The sequence below is a fragment of the Lucilia cuprina genome, chromosome 5 (assembly GCF_022045245.1).
Source record: "Lucilia cuprina isolate Lc7/37 chromosome 5, ASM2204524v1, whole genome shotgun sequence".
NCBI lineage: Eukaryota > Metazoa > Arthropoda > Insecta > Diptera > Calliphoridae > Lucilia > Lucilia cuprina.
Window position 1 is genome coordinate 5,886,786 of NC_060953.1, and position 13,773 is coordinate 5,900,558.

Consider the following 13,773-nt stretch of genomic DNA (forward strand, 5'->3'; position numbering starts at 1 on the left):
TCAGTTCTAGTTCAGTTCTAGTTCAGTTCTAGTTCAGTTCTAGTTCAGTTCTAGTTCAGTTCTAGTTCAGTTCTAGTTCAGTTCTAGTTCAGTTTTAGTTCAGTTTTACTTCAGTTTTACTTCAGTTTTAGTTCAGTTTTAGTTCAGTTCTAGTTCAGTTCTAGTTTCGTTCCAGTTTAGATCTAGTTCAGTTATAGTTCAGTTCTAGTTCAGTTATAGTTCAGTTATAGTTCAGTTCTATGTTAGTTCTTGTTCAGTTCTAGTTCCATATAAAATGTTCTTTTTAGAAAGTCATTTTTTATAGAAATTTAATAATTTAGGTGGATAAAAATCTATGTAAAATGATTTCTTTAGAGAGTTTTCTATAGAAACATAAATTTTTTGACAATTTTGTATAAAAACCTCTAATTATTAACAGTTTTCTATAGAGAAAAAGACTAACAATTTTGTAAATATTTTAATATTTTCTTTTTTTATGAAACGTTTGCATTAACCTTTTGATTTGTACTAATTTTTAAGTTTATGCAAGTTTTTTTCTAATAACAATTTTTTGTTGTATAACATCAGTTTTTGTTTAAATTAACACCAATCATGTCGCTTAAAACTAACAAGACACGCTTAACATAAACAAATATTTAACAAAAAGTTAAAAAAATGAATAAAAAAATATATTTAAAAAATTTTACAGCATTTTTGTTTTGTGTTGTACTTGATCTTAATAAAAAAAAAAAAACAGTTTATTAAAATGAGTTCCACTGAAGAAACTAGTAGCCAAGCTACCACACCACAAGAAGCACCCGAAGATCAGGTAAAAAATAATGGATGGATAATTTTGAAAAATTAAAAAAATATCTGAAATAAAATTGTTTCTTCTTTTCTAAAAGTCCAATGCCCGTGAATTGGAAAAAATTGAAGAAGAGAAACTAAAATCAAAATATCCAGTAGGACTGAGGGGCCCTGGTGGTCATACCGCTTTCTTGCAAAAGAGATTACAAAAAGGGGTAATTATTTGAAATGAAATAGAAAAAATGATTTATGGAAATGGATTTAAATTTGATTGTTTTTTTTGTAAAGCAAAAATATTTCGATTCTGGTGATTATCAAATGGCCAAACAAAAAGGTGGTGGTGTTAAGCAGGTCTTTGCCAATAAAGTAACAACCGGAGAAGCCATACCCACACCTGAAACAGTGCCTGCGCGTAAAACTTCAATTATACAACCCTGTAATAAATTTCCAGCGACGAGTTAAGTTGTTAATTTTTATCCTTTTCTCTGAAAACAAAAACTAACTACTTTACTCACACTTCTACTAATAATTATTATAAAAAAAGAAAAGAAATCCTTCAACTTTAAATTGTAAAACAAGGAATTTTTAAACTTTTTCTCGCCTTTTCCTTTTACCAAATTCTTTAATTGGTTTTTTAACAAAACTTTTTAAGAATTTTTAAAAGAAATTTTGAAAATTTTTCTTTTTTTTTTAATAAAAACCCAAAACAGCATTGTATGCATATTATTCTAAAACTAAAAACGAAAAAAATATAATTTTTATCTTTATTATTAAAAAAACTTTATTTAAAATAATAGCCGTTTATTGTCATTAATTTTTCTTAATAATTTTTTTTCTCTTACAACTCTTTTTTAAGAGTTTCTTTACTACTACATTAATATACATAAAAAAATATACTTTAAAATCTAAAAATCAATTTTAAATTAGACAAAATAATTCTCATTTTGTTGAAATTAATTTAAAGAAAAAAAGCAAAGAAAAATCATCAGCCTTTAAAACTTTAGTTTGTAAGTTTTTAATTTCTTTCTTTTTGTTTTTTCTGTTCTTTGCCAACTCATATATATTTTTATTATTATTACTACAATTAATTTTCAATTTGTTTTTGTAAAACTTTATGGAAAAAAAAAACATGTAAAATTTAAAAAAAGCAGAAAAAAATGCATTGAAACGAATTGAAGATGAAAAAATTTACACAAAAAAAGAGAAACAACAGCAAAGCGTTAATAATAAAAACAAATTAAAAGCATATTTATGTAAAAATTTACAAAAATTGCAATTTTATTTAAATATTTTAAATTTTCAAAAAAAAATTTTTAAAAATTTACTTATTTTTTATTTTTTCTAAGAAAAGTAACTTTTTTTTACAAAACTTTTTATAGAAAATCTTATTTAGACACAATTTTCTATAGAAAAGTATATTGTCTAAACTATTTTCTTTCGAAAAGTATATTTTCTAAACAATTTTCTTGCGAAAAGTGCATTTTCTACACAATTTTCTTTAGAAAAGTGTATTTTCTAGATAATTTTCTATTAAAGAGTATTTTCTACATAATTTTCTATAGAAGAGTCTCTTCTAGGTAATTTTCTATAGAAATGTCTTTTCTAGATAATTTTCTATAGAAGTGTCTTTTCTAGACTTTATAAACTTTTGTAAAAGTTCATTTTATAGACAATTTTCAATAGAAAATGTGACTTCTAGATAATTTTCTATAAAAAAGATGACTTCTAGATAATTTTCTATTGAAAAAGGTGACTTCTAGACAATTTTCGAAAGAAAAGTTTTCTTTCTAGAAAGCTTTTCTGGACAATTTTCTATAGAAAGCTTTTCGGTACAATTTTCTATAGAAAAATATCTAGACAATTTTCTATAGAAGAAAAGAGTCTTTTTCTATATAATTATCACTAGAAAATCGTCTTTTTTATAGACAATTTTCTGTCTTATAGAAAATTTTCTATAGAAAATAGTCTTTTTTATTGATAATTTTCTATCTTATAAATAATTTTCTATAGAAAAATTTAATTTCTAGAAATTTTTCAAGAGAAAATCCTTTTTCTAGAAAGCTTTTTATAAAAAAATATCTTTTTCTATAGAAGAATAACTTTTGAAATGCAATTTCTATATAATTTTCTATAGAAAAGTGTTTAGAAACATTTCTATATAAAATAATCCTTTAAAATTGTCTCCCACGGAAAACTTTCTTAAACAGTTTGTTTTATATAGAAAAAGAAGTCTTCTTTTAAAAAAGTTTTCAAAAAAGTATTTATATACTTTTGAAAAGAGTTTCTTCTTCAAAAATTATTTTCATGACATAAATTTTTTGTATTAATAATATTTTATTCAATTTCTATAATATTTTACCAAATAGTGGCAACAACTTGATTAAATTCTCTGGTTTTAAAGTTAAATTCCAAAAATATCAAAATTAATTAAAAGAAAACTTTAATTTAAAATTTAACGGCTTAAAAGTTAAATATGGCATCTCTTCTTCCCTTTAGAGCATCACTGGCAGCACTTTATTAAAAATGCCAGTGTTAACTTTCTAACGGCGTTATAATGTGACGATTTAAACGCCGTAATTAATTTTCAGCGACATTTGAGTGTGCATTAGTCATTGCTTGGCACAAAAGAATAACAATATTCAGTATAAAAGTATTAAATAATTAAAGAAATTTTAAGTTAATTTATAAATTTTTAATAAATAAAACAATAATAAACACAAAAATGCAGGTAAATATAAGAAAAATAAAGAAAATTATCTTAAAAGACAAACGGCTGTATAAAGAAATATAAAATGTATTGTGCACATTGTTTGCATGCCTCAGAGTTTTGATTATTTCCTTATATGGTATATATGGTTTTTGTGGGTGGGGGGTAAAAATAAACAAAAGAAAAAAAATAACAAGAACATGAAAAATAATAATTTGTTGTTGTTTTTATAAATAAGGATCCCAATGAAGATACCGAATGGAATGATATTCTACGTTCCAAGGGCATTTTGCCTCAAAAACAAAAAGAAGCTGAAATTACCGAAGATCAAATACAGGCCATGATTGATGAGGCAATTGAAAAGCGCACCGATTTACATGAGGGACGTTCTAAAAATATGGAAGATATGAATTTAGATGAACTTGATGAATTGGAAGATTCTGAAGATGAGGAGGTTTTGGAACGTTATCGCCAACAACGTATAGCTGAAATGAGAGCTTTTGCCGAAAAGTCCAAATTTGGTACAGTACGTGAAATTTCCGGTCAAGATTATGTGAGTGAGGTAACCAAAGCCGGCGAAGGAATTTGGGTTGTTCTACATCTATATGCCAATGGTGTTCCATTGTGTGCACTCATCCACCATCATATGCAACAGTTGGCGGTGCGTTTTCCACAAACTAAATTCCTGCGTTCTATAGCCACTACTTGTATACCAAATTTCCCTGAAAAGAACCTGCCTACTATTTTCGTTTATCATGAGGGTCAAATGAAGAAACAGTTTATTGGCCCCCTCGAGTTGAGAGGTGAAAAATTGACTTTGGATGAGTTGGAATTTATGTTGGGTCAAGTTGGCGCTGTACCCACCGAGATTAAAGAAGATCCTAAGCCACAAATTAAAGATAAAATGTTTGCTGATTTAGAGAATGCAGCCGATGACTTTTTCTCCAACTAGATAAAATTGAAAAGTAATTTTTTTTTTTTATAAAGAATTATTTTTAATAAAAAATAATTTATTAAATTTTATAAAAACAAAATAATTTTATATAAAAATTTTAGGTAAAAATAAAGATTGTATAGAAAAGATTCTATTAAAGACAGAATGAACATTTCTGAAGAAAAATTACTAAAGACTAAACATTTCTATAGAAAAATGTTGAAAGAGAAAATTTTTCTATAGAAAAATGTCGAAAGACGAAATTTTCTATAGAAAAATGTCGAAATAAGAAAATTTTCTATAGAAAAATGTTTAAAAAACTAATTTTTCTATAGAAAAATGTTTAAAAAAGAAACTTCTGTAGAAAATGCCTAAAGACGAAACTTTTCTATAGAAAAATTACTAAAAATAAACTTTTTTATAGAAAAATGTCGAAATAAGAAACTTTTCTATAGAAAAATGTCTAAAAAAGAAACTTTTCTATAGAAAAATGTCTAAAAAAAAAACTTTTCTATAGAAAAATGTCTAAAGAAGAAATTTATCTATAGACAATAGAAGACACTTAGCTTTCTTTAGAAAAAAGTCTAAAGAGAAACCTCTCTATATAAAGAATAAATTTTTCTATTGAAAATGTATAAAGAAGACAGTTTTCTATAGAAAAAAGACTAAAAAAAACATCTCTCTATAGAAAAATATATAAAGAATACACTTTTCTATAGAAAATGTGTATAAATACTCTTTTTTCATAAAGAAATTCTAAATAAGACACCTACCTACAGAAAAATTACACTTTTCTATAGAAGACTCATTAAAGAAGAAACTTATTTATAGGAAATTAATAAAAATACACTTTTTCTGTAAAGGACTCTCTAGAGAAGAAATATATTTATAGAATAAAGTCCAAAGGAAACGTTTCTATAGAAAATATGTATGAATACTCATTTACATAAAGAAATTCTAAATAAGACACCTATCTATAGAAAAATTACACTTTTCTATAGAAGACTCACTAAAAAAGAAACTTTTTTATAGGAAAATTAATAAGAAATACACTTTTTCTATAGAAGACTCTCTAGAGAAGACACCCATTTATAGAATAAAGTCAAAAGTAAACATACAATTGTATAAAATTATGTGTAAAGAACACACTTTTCTATAGAGAATAGAAGACAGCTATTTATAGAATAAAGTCTAAAGGAAACTATTTTCTATACAATAAAGTGTAAAGAACACACTTTTCTATAGAGAACAGAACACTTTCCAAAGGAAACTCTAGAAATTAGTTGAAAGAAGATTTTAAAGAGAAAACTGTTTATAGAAGACACTGATTCTGATGTGATTTTTATTTCTTCCCCTCATATTTGTGTTTGGCATTCAAACTTGTTTTAGACGCATTTGTCTTGACCTTAACACGAAATATATTAGGATCCACTATATTATAAGGATGTTCCGGAGCAGGATTTATTAAACGAGCACGACGTGGCTCATTTTTCTCTAACAGATGTGGAGCTAACAATAGAAATAATTGCTAAAAATAGAATAGAATTAATTGAAATTTCTAGCAAAAAAAAAATACACACCTCCGTCCAAGAGGGCAGACCACATGAGGCAAAACATAACTCCCAATAGGGTAAACCCAAATGTGCTATAGCCATGCGCAAGTATTCACTAAAGTTTTCGGCTAAAAATATCCATTTGAAAGAGTCCAATTCCAATAGATAAATTTTAGGATTATTTGATGAAGATGAATCATAAATCAAACACACTTTGGCCATTTCATTGACAGTATTTAATTCGAAAATTTTAGTTTTGGGACCTATCAAAGGCAAAGGATTGCCCCATTGATCTTTAAGAGAATTCAGGGAAGTAGATGATGTTGATGTTGTATTAGTATTAAGATGATGAGCTGATAAATGAGTATTTATGGTAGAACTGCTTGTGGGAAGAGTAGATAATGATGTACTCGAAGAAGTGGCTGAGGAGTTTTCATTATTGTTTTGAAAAATTGGCTCAACATTTTCACGCAACAAAGTAATTTGCACCAAATGAGGAAAATGTATATAGCCTACACGTCTGATATCATTGGCTGTAAGTATAAGAAGTTTTCTAAATTTCAAATACCATTTTCTTTTCTTTAAAAAGAACTCACGAGCATATTGATAACTCCAGTGTAGGAGAAAACCATCGGTAGATAAATAGAATTTCTTCATATCCTCGGGCAAATAAACACCATGTCTCTGTTCCCAAGTCATGACATTTGATTTTTCACAGGGTGATCTTTTTTCCATGGTCACATTACAAATGCGTGGAACATTAGCTTAAATATAAAGAAGAATTCTCTTAATTCATCTCGTAAAGGTTAGTTTTTGTTTAGTTTTTGTGTCTTACTTAGGGTGGAGTTAAGTCCCAGCAGTAGATTATCGTAAAAAGCATCTTCTGGCGACTTTTTCGACATGTTTATGGAAATGATTTTAATGATGAATTTTATTCGAATTAATTGACAATGAAGTTAGAAGAAATAAATAACTAGGGACAAGAAACCATGACAACAATTAAGTGGAAACTAGGATTTTTATTTGGGCGGTTAAAAAAAAAACAAATCAAACAAACAACTTTTCTATGGAAAACTGTAAACAAATGACACTTTTCTGTAGGAAACTATCAAAAGAACACAATTTGTTAAAGAAAACTATTTAAAGAAGACATTTTACTAAAGAATATACTACTTCAGATAAAGTTGTTTATAAACTTTCTACAGAGAACTTTAAGCATAGATAATACACACTTAAGCTTTAACACAAAATATTCTATACCTTTAAGCTTTACAAAAGCTTTTAAACTCTACGAATGCATCATTTCTATAGAAAAAAAAAGTCCAAAAAGACAAATGTCTAAAGAAAACACTTGTCTATAGAAAAATCTTTAAAGAAAACACTTGTCTATAGAAAAATTTCTAAAGAATATATTTTTCTATTGAAAAATGTCTTATGAAAGCTTTTCTCGCCTTTTCTTTAACAGTTTTTAAGCTTTTCTACAGCTTTTTTAAAACAGCTGCTAAGCTTTTTTTTTACAGATTTTTAGCTTTAAAACCGCTTCTAAACTTTAAGCTTTACTACAACTTTTTATCTTCACCACTGTTTCTAAGCTTTACTACTGCTTATCTGCTTTACTGCAGTTTCTACAGCTTTACTTAAACTTTTATGATTTACTCTTTTTTAGATTTATCTTAATGTGTACTAAATTCTTAATGTGTACTAAAACTTTACAATAGCTTAAATGTTTTACTAATGCTTTTAAGCTTTACTTAAGTTTTCAAGTCTTTATTACTTTATTTTATTAGGCTTTACTAATGCTTTAAGACTTTACTAAATATTTTCAAGGATTACTAAAGCTCTGTAGCTTTACGAAAAATGTAAAGCTTAATATAAAATTTTCTAAAGCTTTTCAGCTTAACTTGAGATTTTAAGCTTAACTAAAGCTCTTAAACTTCACTTAAGTTTTTAAGCTTCAATAAAGTTTCTATGCTTTAAAGCTTTACTTATGCTTTTGAGCTTAACCGAAAGCTTTTAAGCTTAATATAAACTAAAGCTTTTAAGCTTAAGATAAACAAAAGCTTTTAAGATAAACTAAAGCTTTTAAGGTGAACTAAAGCTTTTAAGGTGAACTAAAGCTGTTTTCTTCTGCTTTTAAGCTTAACTTAAGCTTTTAAGAATAACTAAAGCTTTTAAGCATAACTAAAGCTTTTAAGCATAACTAAAGCTTTTAAGTATAACAAAAGCTTTTAAGCTTAATATAAACTAAAGCTTTTAAGCTTAAGATAAACAAAAGCTTTTAAGATAAACTAAAGCTTTTAAGTTGAACTAAAGCTATTAAGCTAAACTAAAGTTGTTTTCTTCTGCTTTTAAGCTTAACTTAAGCTTTTAGGAATAACTAAAGCTTTTAAGATAAACTAAAGCTTTTAAGGTGAACTAAAGCTGTTTTCTTAATCTTTTAAGAATAACTAAAGCTTTTAAGAATAACTAAAGCTTTTAAGCATAACTAAAGCTTTTAAGCATAACTATAGCTTTTAAGCTTAATTTAAGCTTTTGCTCTTCTTTTTCATCTTTTATACTTATTTACTTTCTTTTACTTAAATGAAAAACTCACTATTTATTTAAAGAAAAAAATTTAAATTTTACACTTTATTTACACTAAAAAAATTATTTTAGTTTTTAATAAAATTATGTATGAAATTGATTAAAACATAAAATTTTACAACCTCTTTTGTACTGTTTTACACAAAACAAAAAAAAAACTTTACACATGTAGAATGTAGTTTAATTTAAAAAAAATTTTTTTAGCTTAATGCTTTCTGTGTTAATGTTTACTTTTGGCATATATAACATCCTCCGATTCGGCTTCCTCTTCATGTCAGGAAACCTCCCACACTGTCGATTCCATTGAACGTCTCGGACGTGCTGTCACCTCAACGTGAGCATCGAGTCCATCACTTAAACGTGAAAATCTACGAGCCCAATTACGTCTTGTGGCAAATTGGCCAGCTGTGCTACCGCCACCTTCACTACCATTTAGAGGTAAACTGGCGGTTGTAATACTATTACGACTGCTGGCTTCACGGAAAAGGCTCATTAGATCCTGATTATCGCCTTGAGCACGCTTCATGCCATGTTGGTATTTGGCCTCTTTGGCTAAAAGTTGTTCGCGTTGCATTTGGGTTTTGACCTCGGCCGGTATGTCGGGTATAATGAATTGCATAATACCGGTAATGACGAAAACAATATGCTAAGGGAAAGAGATAGAGAGAGTGAACATTAAATAGATTAGGAACCTGTTCAAAAGACTTAAGCTTGTTCCTTACCTCAAATACTACTACAAAAGCCAAACGAGCGGCAAACACATGCCAGTAATGAGGACTCAAGCCATAAGGTTCATAATCTTGAGGACCATTCCTAAAAGTTAAAGATATTACTTGGATTCTAGTATGCTAAAGCTTGAGCCTTACCTATAACCCCTATACGAACAAGTATCTGGATCCTTTTCCGTTTTGGCACCCCATTCCTCTTTATAATCAGAGGTATTAAATGTCGATAATGAATGTTCTATATAACCCACTAAAGTATTCGATTCCGAATAAACAAACTTATAAACCATGCGCGGTATAAAGTCACTGGTATAAGCTATGACAAAAGCATTTGATACGACCGCGGTATAGGTAATAATACGTAATATACCATACCAGGCGCCAATATCTTCGACACGCTCGGCTAAGGGTCTACGGGATTGGGTAACCATTTTATAGGCATCCAAACGGATTTCAGCCACATTATTGAGTAAGGCAAATAGAGGAGCCAAAGGAAAGGCGGCCACAAATAAAGTAACAAAACCATATTGCAAAACTGGAAATGTAACCATTAAAATTATAATATTAAGAGAGTAAAGCTTATTTTACTCCAACTTACTCATTTCCAAATACTCATCAAATAAAGCCAAACGCCCCGGATCTTGCATATGATAATCCTGTTCCCAGGCCATATGCAAATGCGAACGATCTTTCGTAGCCTGTTTATGCTTACGTTGTCGCCACCAATTATAGAATTTTGGGAATAAATATTCCATAAAATTATTCCAACATTGTTTGCCCACCATTATAATAGCCAACTGAATACATAATTCCGAGAGACAACCCGCCGGATCACAAATATCATTTTTCAGTCTAAAAAATTCACTTCGTCGTGCCTGATCATCACCCGGATAATCAAAGAAACGTCCCTTAAAAAAGGCTATATATATCAAGGATGAATAGAAATTCATAAATTCAAAGAAGAATATTTTAAAAGTATATGAATCTTCATATTCCGTTTGAGTCCGAGGATTCTCTAGATTCGTTAAACGTATGGCCAGACGATGATAGATCTGTTTTCAAAAATAATTATTGCAGCTTTTAATAGGAGTTATTTGATTTGTGTTACATTACCTTGGTTAATATCATAATAACCACCAAGTTAATCAGGGCCGCCGTCACTGTGGTAAACAATTTGGCATGTTCTTTAACAAAAAATCCTCCGCCTCCATAAATGATGGTTACAACCGATATGCGATAGATAATGGTACCCAATACAGCAGACAAAACTATGAATATCTGTGGAATGAAATGAATATAGTTCAAAGAATTTGAATGGATTTATGAGGTTTTAAAATTTTGAAGGTTAATGTTATCAGAATAGAACCTTCTTTGTATGAATAGTTACTCTACTAAGGTGGTGTCTCATGGAACAATTATAAACAATTGGGTAAAGGGGATGAACTGGACTAGAAGTGATCTAGAACTGAACTAGAACTGAACTAGAACTGAACTAGAACTGAACTAGAACTGAACTAGAACAGAACTAGAACTGAACAAGAACTGAACTAGAACAGAACTAGAACTGAACTAAAACTGAACTAGAACTGAACTAGAACTGAACTAGAACTGAACTAGAACTGAACTAGAACAGAACTAGAACAGAACTAGAACAGAACTAGAACTGAACTAGAACTGAACTAGAACTGAACTAGAACTGAACTAGAACTGAACTAGAACTGAACTAGAACTAAACTAGAACTAAACTAGAACTGTACTAGAACTGAACTAGAACTGAACTAGAACTAGAACTGAACTAGAACTGAACTAGAACTGAACTAGAACGGAACTTGAACTGAACTGAACTAGAACAGAACTAGAACTGAACTAGAACGAAAATAGAACTGAACTAGAACGAAAATAGAACTGAACTAGAACTGAACTAGAACTGAACTAGAACTGAACTAGAACTGAACTAGAACTGAACTAGAACTGAACTAGAACTGAACTAGAACTGAACTAGAACTGAACTTCTGATTAACTTGAACATTGTGAGAAACAGTATTAAACATCTTGAATATAGTTGTTCCAAACCCGACTATTTTTGAACCAAATTACTCACCATAAACAATACTGCACTCCCGGTAATAACAAAACGTATGGCTCGTGTCCAAGTTGACATATACGGTTCCTTTTCTCTGGTTACCGGATTCATGCGAAAACTCGTGGCATTTGTCTCGAATTCCGGACGATTTTCCTCATCCGATTCCACATTATGTAAATCCCATTCCCAAACAATAACCGACTGCTTACGTTTCCACAGCTCCAGAAAAGTGGTGGCTAAAGAAAAATTAACGTAAATTAAATCTAAGGAAAGCACACCTTAAACTCTTAACTCACCCCAAAATGACATGAATATGGCAAAAAACACCGTCGAAGGATTGTCAAATAAATAGGTGATTTTCGAAAAGAGACATGAATCGTGTAAACCCTGATAACTGCAGGCTTTATCACACAATGGACATAGAGTAATATTACCGGCACCTGTTTGATCACAAATCTCTTTGCTGGGTGTATTATCCTCTGAATCCAAAGTGGCCAGACCGTAAATAAAACACAAGGTACCCACTACGGCTGGGTATACTAACATTTCCGTATAGAAACCCAACCAGCTGAAGTATAAAGCAATTTTATCACCAAAATATTTGCGCACCAAACACAAGGGCTGCTTTTTATACCACTGAGAAGGATGGGCCCAGGTTAAGTATAAAACACGGCGATCGAGAGAAACACCACTAGAGTGAGGACGATCATAGCGTCCCTCATGCAAGGGGAAACAAGCGAGATAAGTGTTATCGTTTAGTAAACGTCTAATGCCACAGCGATCACTGTCATCGAAGGGGGTGCGCAGTAAAACCTGCATGACCATTAAAGATCTTTGGGCACTGGTAAATGAAGTGGCACGATCTTTGACAATAAATCTAAAGACAACACCGAAAAAAACGTTATTTATCTAAAAGAATACGTTTTCTAAACAAAACCAATAACTTACTGTTCCTCTGGATTACCATTGGCTGTGGCAGCCTTGAAGGTAGTCTCTCCCTCTAAAACACTTTCTTCTAATTGTATACGTTTCGTCAATTTTTGCCATATTTCTTTCCAATATTGTATATTACGCACCATGATATTTTCCTCATCCTTTGTTGAAAAAAAAAAAATAATAATTTAAAATCTAAATTCTATTCCTAAAAATCCATTCTTCAACTTACCCAAGAGGACTTAACCGATATGGTTATAAACCGCTTCACTGGTAATTTAATATTCATCACCTCTGCCAGACGGGTCTCTAAACGCCAGGGTAAATGTATTTTTAAAAAATAAGTGCATTCATTGAAGGACTGAGTTTTATCCTCCAGCTCTACCTCTAGACCCTCCTTTATTAAGTTCTCCATGAAATTTTTACGATAATCTTTCTTTCTAGATTCAATTTCGGTCATTACTCCCAAATCTTCTTCCTCCCAGGCTAAAACCATATCGATTTTTCTTCGACCATCTCTAAACATTAGAGATTCTGAATCCAAACCCTCACGATCTTGTTTACTAACACGTCTCGCCAGGTCCTCATCATCGCTGGCCGAATTACGTTTGCTATGCTTGCGGCTATTGTAATGACTGCCATTAAGACTCGAGTCCATTGAAGAATTTTTCGAATTTTGTCTAGATTTTTCATAAGGCATCAATTGTTTATAGGCAAATTGATCCTCCATTATATTTTTCTCCGACTTATTTATAGACTTCTCTAAGTCCACAGCCCCCAATACCTCCTTGTCTGCTATAAATTCCTCTGGTTCTGGTGTGGGTGGTGCCGTCAAATTTAAGCCCAATTCCTTGAGCATGGCCGTACCGGGTATATCGGAATTTTCTATTTTCGGTCCAAAGGCCTGTGTGGGACTTGGCTCCGCCGAATCAGTTTCTAAATGTGTAGGCAGTGGTATAGAGATAGAATGGGATTTATAATAATTGTTATTACGCCATTTTTCATTAAACGTAGCATTAGAATTGATGGACGGTGGCCGATGTTGATTGTTATAGAACGGTGGTAACATGGTCATTTCGCTCTCGCATAGGGGAGCGGGTGTGGGCGGTATATATTGTATATTATAGAGAGTATTATTATTTTTATGTTTTTCGGCGCTTTTCGATTCGGTTTCGTTGATGAGTAGAGCGTAAATGTTATCGGTTGAAGTTTTTTGTGGGTTGTGTAGCGTGAACGGGGTGGAGTCTAAGAAATTTAAGTCCTGGCGAAGAAATAGAGGGTCACTGATTAGATTAGACTATAGACTAGACTATAGACTAGGCTGTAGACTAGACTATAGACTAGACTATAGACTAGACTACAGACTAGACTATAGACTAGACCATAGACTAGACCATAGACTAGACTATAGACTAGACTATAGACTAGACTATAGACTAGACTATAGACTAGACTATAGACTAGACTAT

The 13,773-nt window shown here is 30.5% G+C and overlaps 4 protein-coding genes across 4 annotated transcripts in view; 2 read left to right on the forward strand and 2 right to left on the reverse strand.

Annotated features, from left to right (window-relative positions):
• The first annotated feature begins 647 nt into the window (after positions 1-647).
• On the forward strand, positions 648-1,338 carry LOC111686308 (cAMP-regulated phosphoprotein 19). Its single transcript, XM_046951946.1, has 3 exons — positions 648-808; positions 885-1,001; positions 1,075-1,338. Exons 1-3 carry the CDS (start codon positions 746-748, stop codon positions 1,246-1,248), a joined length of 354 nt encoding a protein of 117 aa, XP_046807902.1. The 5' UTR covers positions 648-745; the 3' UTR covers positions 1,249-1,338.
• A 1,860-nt stretch (positions 1,339-3,198) lies between these two features.
• On the forward strand, positions 3,199-4,527 carry LOC111686310 (viral IAP-associated factor homolog). Its single transcript, XM_023448668.2, has 2 exons — positions 3,199-3,514; positions 3,732-4,527. The coding sequence occupies exons 1-2, from the start codon at positions 3,509-3,511 to the stop codon at positions 4,443-4,445; spliced, it is 720 nt and encodes a 239-aa protein (XP_023304436.2). The 5' UTR covers positions 3,199-3,508; the 3' UTR covers positions 4,446-4,527.
• A 736-nt stretch (positions 4,528-5,263) lies between these two features.
• Positions 5,264-7,172, reverse strand: LOC111686312 (tubulin polyglutamylase complex subunit 2). The gene is made up of 4 exons (XM_023448670.2): positions 6,816-7,172; positions 6,577-6,744; positions 6,008-6,513; positions 5,264-5,955 (listed from the first exon to the last, which is right to left on the reverse strand). The coding sequence occupies exons 1-4, from the start codon at positions 6,880-6,882 to the stop codon at positions 5,770-5,772; spliced, it is 927 nt and encodes a 308-aa protein (XP_023304438.2). The 5' UTR covers positions 6,883-7,172; the 3' UTR covers positions 5,264-5,769.
• A 1,511-nt stretch (positions 7,173-8,683) lies between these two features.
• Positions 8,684-13,773, reverse strand: part of LOC111686306 (anoctamin-4) — a 5,968-nt gene continuing 878 nt past the window's right edge. Inside the window, exons 2-10 of the mRNA XM_046951384.1 lie at positions 12,537-13,565; positions 12,320-12,465; positions 11,668-12,248; positions 11,390-11,607; positions 10,402-10,566; positions 9,887-10,340; positions 9,430-9,823; positions 9,286-9,376; positions 8,684-9,209 (exon numbers count right to left, since the gene is read on the reverse strand). Of these exons, the coding sequence (XP_046807340.1) occupies positions 8,838-9,209; positions 9,286-9,376; positions 9,430-9,823; positions 9,887-10,340; positions 10,402-10,566; positions 11,390-11,607; positions 11,668-12,248; positions 12,320-12,465; positions 12,537-13,565 (3,450 nt within the window). The 3' untranslated portion in view covers positions 8,684-8,837. The remainder of the gene's footprint in view (positions 9,210-9,285; positions 9,377-9,429; positions 9,824-9,886; positions 10,341-10,401; positions 10,567-11,389; positions 11,608-11,667; positions 12,249-12,319; positions 12,466-12,536; positions 13,566-13,773) is intronic.

Coding starts and splice junctions, on each gene's coding strand:
- LOC111686308 (XM_046951946.1), top strand. CDS start 746: ATGAGTTCCACTGAAGAAACTAGTAGCCAAGCTACCACACCACAAGAA. Junction 809..884: donor AAGAAGCACCCGAAGATCAG/GTAAAAAATAAT, acceptor CTTTTCTAAAAG/TCCAATGCCCGTGAATTGGA. Junction 1,002..1,074: donor AAAAGAGATTACAAAAAGGG/GTAATTATTTGA, acceptor TTTTTTGTAAAG/CAAAAATATTTCGATTCTGG.
- LOC111686312 (XM_023448670.2), bottom strand. CDS start 6,882: ATGTCGAAAAAGTCGCCAGAAGATGCTTTTTACGATAATCTACTGCTG. Junction 6,514..6,576: donor CTGGAGTTATCAATATGCTC/GTGAGTTCTTTT, acceptor TTATACTTACAG/CCAATGATATCAGACGTGTA. Junction 5,956..6,007: donor GTCTGCCCTCTTGGACGGAG/GTGTGTATTTTT, acceptor TTCTATTTTTAG/CAATTATTTCTATTGTTAGC.